Genomic DNA, 4,390 nt, shown 5'->3' with positions numbered 1-4,390 from the left:
TATGATACAAAGCTTGGCTCCTACCCTTCCTGAAACCACTAGTGGCCACTCTCCTAGAGGTCAGCTGCTTTTAGGAATGTCAGGAAATGATCCTGAAACCTCAGCTGAAAATCTCCCTCAGCAAAGCCAACTGTAGTACCACAAGCAATATGCATGTTACTCTGAGAAGTACAAAAGACCTACTGTGAGTGACATCTAGACTTAGGATACCACACAGAACATGGAATATATTTGTTTGTCATTATACTTGAAACCAGAGTAAAGTTTCACAATTCTGTTATACTCACATTCTCCTGCCATGTTTGCATACCTCTGTAATAGATTCCTTCACATGTTTATTATGCAAGTAGGCCTGGAGTATTCTCTCTTTGTTATCATAACCCAGCAACCACCTACTATGCTGGAGCCAAAATGATACAAAATCACTGATGAAAACACACAGAAATAGAATACACACACACTCACCCTCATTGAGGTTTCTCCACCGTGGGGCTGTTGCAGCCTGAAGACTTGAGCAACCATGTGTTCTGTGGAGGGGTGTAAAAGGATACGCCGGGAAGCCAGTCCCACCATTACGTATCTGCCCATTGGAGACAGGCTCACAGAAATGGCATTAGGGCCTATAAAGAGGAGAGGAGTTATTTCTCTCACAGGTTGACATCCCTCCCTACACCTCATCCTCACAGCTTCTTCATTCCCTCCCAGCATTCCCATAATGTATGGCATAGTAAGCTCATGCTTTAAGAGGTAGAGAAAAACAAGGAGACCTGCACAAGAACAATTTTTGTGAGCAAGTGTCCTTTCGTTAAGATAATGAAATTCTTTAAGAAATAAAAAACTATGCCTTAGCAGCTCCCCCATACCAGCACCTTACGCATCCAGACTGTCACACAAGCTTTTCCCCAGCAGTACTAGATTTGTGGCTGGTTGGAAGGTCAATAAAATATTTCCTGTTACTACAATCACTGATTTTCAGACTATTGCATTTCTCACCGAAGGCTGAGTTGTGAGGTAACGTCTCACACTCCTACCCACCCTGACTTCTTGCTGCATGCTTACCAAATCGCTTTGTGTAGAGCATCTCGCCCAAGTTATGGGGTGCCAGAGAATACACAGCCAGTATTCCCTCATCAGGGAAGCCTCTCTGACTGCTGGGAATGAAGGCTGCCAGCAGCTGCCCATCAGCAGAGATATCGCAGCTGGCATCATTGTAAATCTTGCAGTTTTGAACAAGGACGTTCACAGAGGCTGCAAAGAAGAAAGAAAGGAACAGTGATTAATGGACTCAGGCCCAACAGAGAATAAAGCAAGATGTAAACCTAACACTGGAGACCAGACAGTACATGCAAAAGACACTCAAGACACTTAGCTTCCTCCAAAAGTTTATGACACGTTAATACCCTGATTAATGTAAAACTTGCTCCAAAACGGAGATAAGACACTGCAATGAGCCCAGGGAACAAAATCTACTCACCTCCTGGAGCCTTCATCCAAGAAATAGTGGTAATTGCACTTTATCAAACCCCTCCTTTCTTGAGCATAACACCATCCTTTGTCAAGGACAGCACAGTTTAAACAAGTCCCAAATTGTGACTCTCTGACAAACTCCAGCAGTGGTATCATTGGAAACAGTACACCTTAATTCATTTCCCCTTCTCTTGCAGAGCCCCTGGTTCCAGCTCCCCTTATCTCCAGTAAACAGGAGATGAGAGAAAAATTCCTCCCTGCAGATACAGACATTCATTTCTGACAGCTGATTTTTATACCAATCTTGGATAAATCAAGTGAGAAAGGGCAGAGACTTCTCCAGCCAGTCCTCCATTTAATTATGCCAGTATTTGAGACACTCCTGCAATCAGTGAAGTAACTATTTAACAGACAGGGTAGTGAGCAGCAATTCAGAAAATAAAAGTTTTACTTTAATCTCTGCTGGTGAGTTGCTGGGTGACCTCATACAAAACTTTCCCCCCCATGCTTTGCAGACACAGCCCACAAGCTCTTTGTGCCACTGGATCTTACTATGCACTTGTGTCATTCATTCCTTGTACAATGAGCTTCCAAGGCCTTTTAGCATTGTCACCACTAATAGTTCAGTGGTGGATTCATAAGACAAGGCTGAAGTTATATGTTTGCTCTCTCAGCCTAACTTAACGTGCTCCAGTGTTTCACTAAAACTGCTACAATTACTCCAGGAGGTCTGGAGGGGAAACTACATACACTATTTTGGGGACAGAGGAATTTCAAATTCTAGTATTTTCAAACTCAAGGGGATAAAAATATATTAAAAAAAAAAATAGAAATAAAGGCCACATTTGCAATATAGAAGCTTTGCATGCTAGAAGACTGAACACTCCATCTCATGAAGCTATAGCATCATGTGGAGCACTCTGTCAACTTCTACAGTCCAGGAATTCTCTTCTAAACCTTCAGACCCAGCCTAGAATTGGCTCTGATTTGTTCAGCTGAAATTGCAGATGAGTTTATGAAGGCACCTCTTGGGCAAGATTCCTTATTAGTTTAACAAAAGAACAGGGCCAAGAATGCTTTGTGTATAATTCTAGAAGTCTGAACTTCCAAATCAAATTAAGGCTGTAACTCAATGCTTTACCAAACTGGCACTGCTGCCAGAAGAAACAATTCCCACCCTTTGTTTCCAACACTTTTGTGGAAAGCAAGCTACATCAGGGAACTGATATGGCTGAGAAATCACTGACTGTGGTCTAGGTCACTTTTTATCCAGAACAGTTTCCCAACCTAGTACACCACATGGCCACATAGACACCTGCAGTAGCAGAAAAATAAGTCATCACATGGAAGCAGACAGGACTGATCCTTCTTCCAGCACCACTGATTTCAGTGCTCACTGAACCTCATCTTCAGTTCTTCTGGTCTCAAAGACATTTTTCCTGGAACTGCTTTCCTACATGGTTGAGTATCAACTTCTCCTGTTCCATTTCAGAAACTCCAATGAAAAAGAAGACGAGGATAAAAGGTGGACTATGTAATTACATTCTGTACCAAACCACCTACACCTGTACTCTAAATTTATTCAACCATTTTTTTTTTGAGTCTCGAAGCTGCTAAAAACAGTAATTTTCAAGCCTAGTATAAACAGAAAGGTGCTGAACAGAAAAAAGGTAAATAATGGTAGTCGCTGTCATAGCTGTAATAACAGAATCTAAAATACACATGGCCCTTCAAAGAACAGACGGTCCAAAAGATGACAAAACTCCTGAGTGCTTATGCTGAAGCTAGTTAAACAGAAAGACCACAGAATGAAGATTAAAGACTATACTACCTAATTTTTAAAAAGGTATAATTAAAATTTGCCCTTTTTTTTTTTTTAAATCTCGGCTTCACTCAAGTATTCATTATGTCATCACAAGAGAAGATGGGCATCAACCCAAGAACTGCAGTATGTGCTGTGAACGAGCTAAAGGATACATGACAACAGGTTCCACTGTTGTAACCCCCATGAAACTGGGAGGATTCCTGCAGAGTTCTTCAGTGAGTCATTTCAAAACCAATCCTATTTATTAGCTTTATCAATGAGCTATGCACACAGTGGAGTTGGTTGATGAATGGTGTTGATAAACTTGGGTAATTACATTAACAGAGCATGATCAGACCATACAGTGAAGTACACAGAGACATAACAAAAGTGAAATGAAATCAGTTCTAGAGTGTGTTAACATTTATACATTTCTGCTTTATCCAGGAGCTTTTCAGCTGGATGAGAGAATCAACTTTGGAGATCATAGCAAAGACCGAGCCATCCACCCAACCTAACAGTGAAAGAGATGACAATCCTAAACTGCACAAGGGAGAACACTACAACAGAAACATCAGTGCTAATATACAACCTTGTGCTGAGACCACACACAGGATACTGGGCACAGTTTTAGTCAGGCAGGTTCCAGAAAGATTAACCCTTCACGGTAACAAGTCCAGCAAAGAGCTAGGAGAATGACTGGGAAAACAAAAAATGTACTTTATGTGTGGTTTTAAAAATAAATAAATAATAAATAAGATTGCAAAAGATTGCAAGGAAATGGGATTGTATTTTCAAATACCAGAAAGTGCCAGGAAAAAATCAGTTCTCTTCACAAACAACATTGACAGGTGAGTAAGTGGGTAAAAGCAGTTATTAAGTTTAGAAATTATCTACCAGAATAGCAAGATTCTAGAATAGCCTTTCAACAGAAGTGAAAGGGGCCAAGAATTTAACCAATTTTAAGACATAATAAGAGGAACTATAGGATGTGCTCGCCTAAGACAGCGGGGAGCTAGACTCAGTGGTTAAGAGGGTCCTTTCTCACCAATTTCTTTGTACTTGTAATCTAATCAACAGTGATCTAAAAAAAAAAAAAAAAACAAAACAAAACAAAAA

The 4,390-nt window shown here is 40.6% G+C and overlaps 1 protein-coding gene across 1 annotated transcript in view; it reads right to left on the bottom strand.

Moving 5' to 3' along the window:
• Positions 1 to 465: 465 nt before the first annotated feature.
• Positions 466 to 4,390, bottom strand: part of LOC104531856 (activating molecule in BECN1-regulated autophagy protein 1-like) — a gene marked incomplete at its 3' end in the record, with an annotated part of 11,074 nt that continues 7,149 nt past the window's right edge. The window contains exons 3-4 of the mRNA XM_010176874.1: positions 1,060 to 1,248; positions 466 to 620 (exon numbers count right to left, since the gene is read on the bottom strand). Of these exons, the coding sequence (XP_010175176.1) occupies positions 466 to 620; positions 1,060 to 1,248 (344 nt within the window). The remainder of the gene's footprint in view (positions 621 to 1,059; positions 1,249 to 4,390) is intronic.

This window comes from Antrostomus carolinensis, unplaced genomic scaffold, assembly GCF_000700745.2.
Source record: "Antrostomus carolinensis isolate BGI_N321 unplaced genomic scaffold, ASM70074v2 scaffold18081, whole genome shotgun sequence".
Taxonomy (NCBI): Eukaryota; Metazoa; Chordata; class Aves; order Caprimulgiformes; family Caprimulgidae; genus Antrostomus; species Antrostomus carolinensis.
Note: the sequence above shows the minus strand (reverse complement) of the source record. Positions and strands in the feature narration are given on the sequence as shown.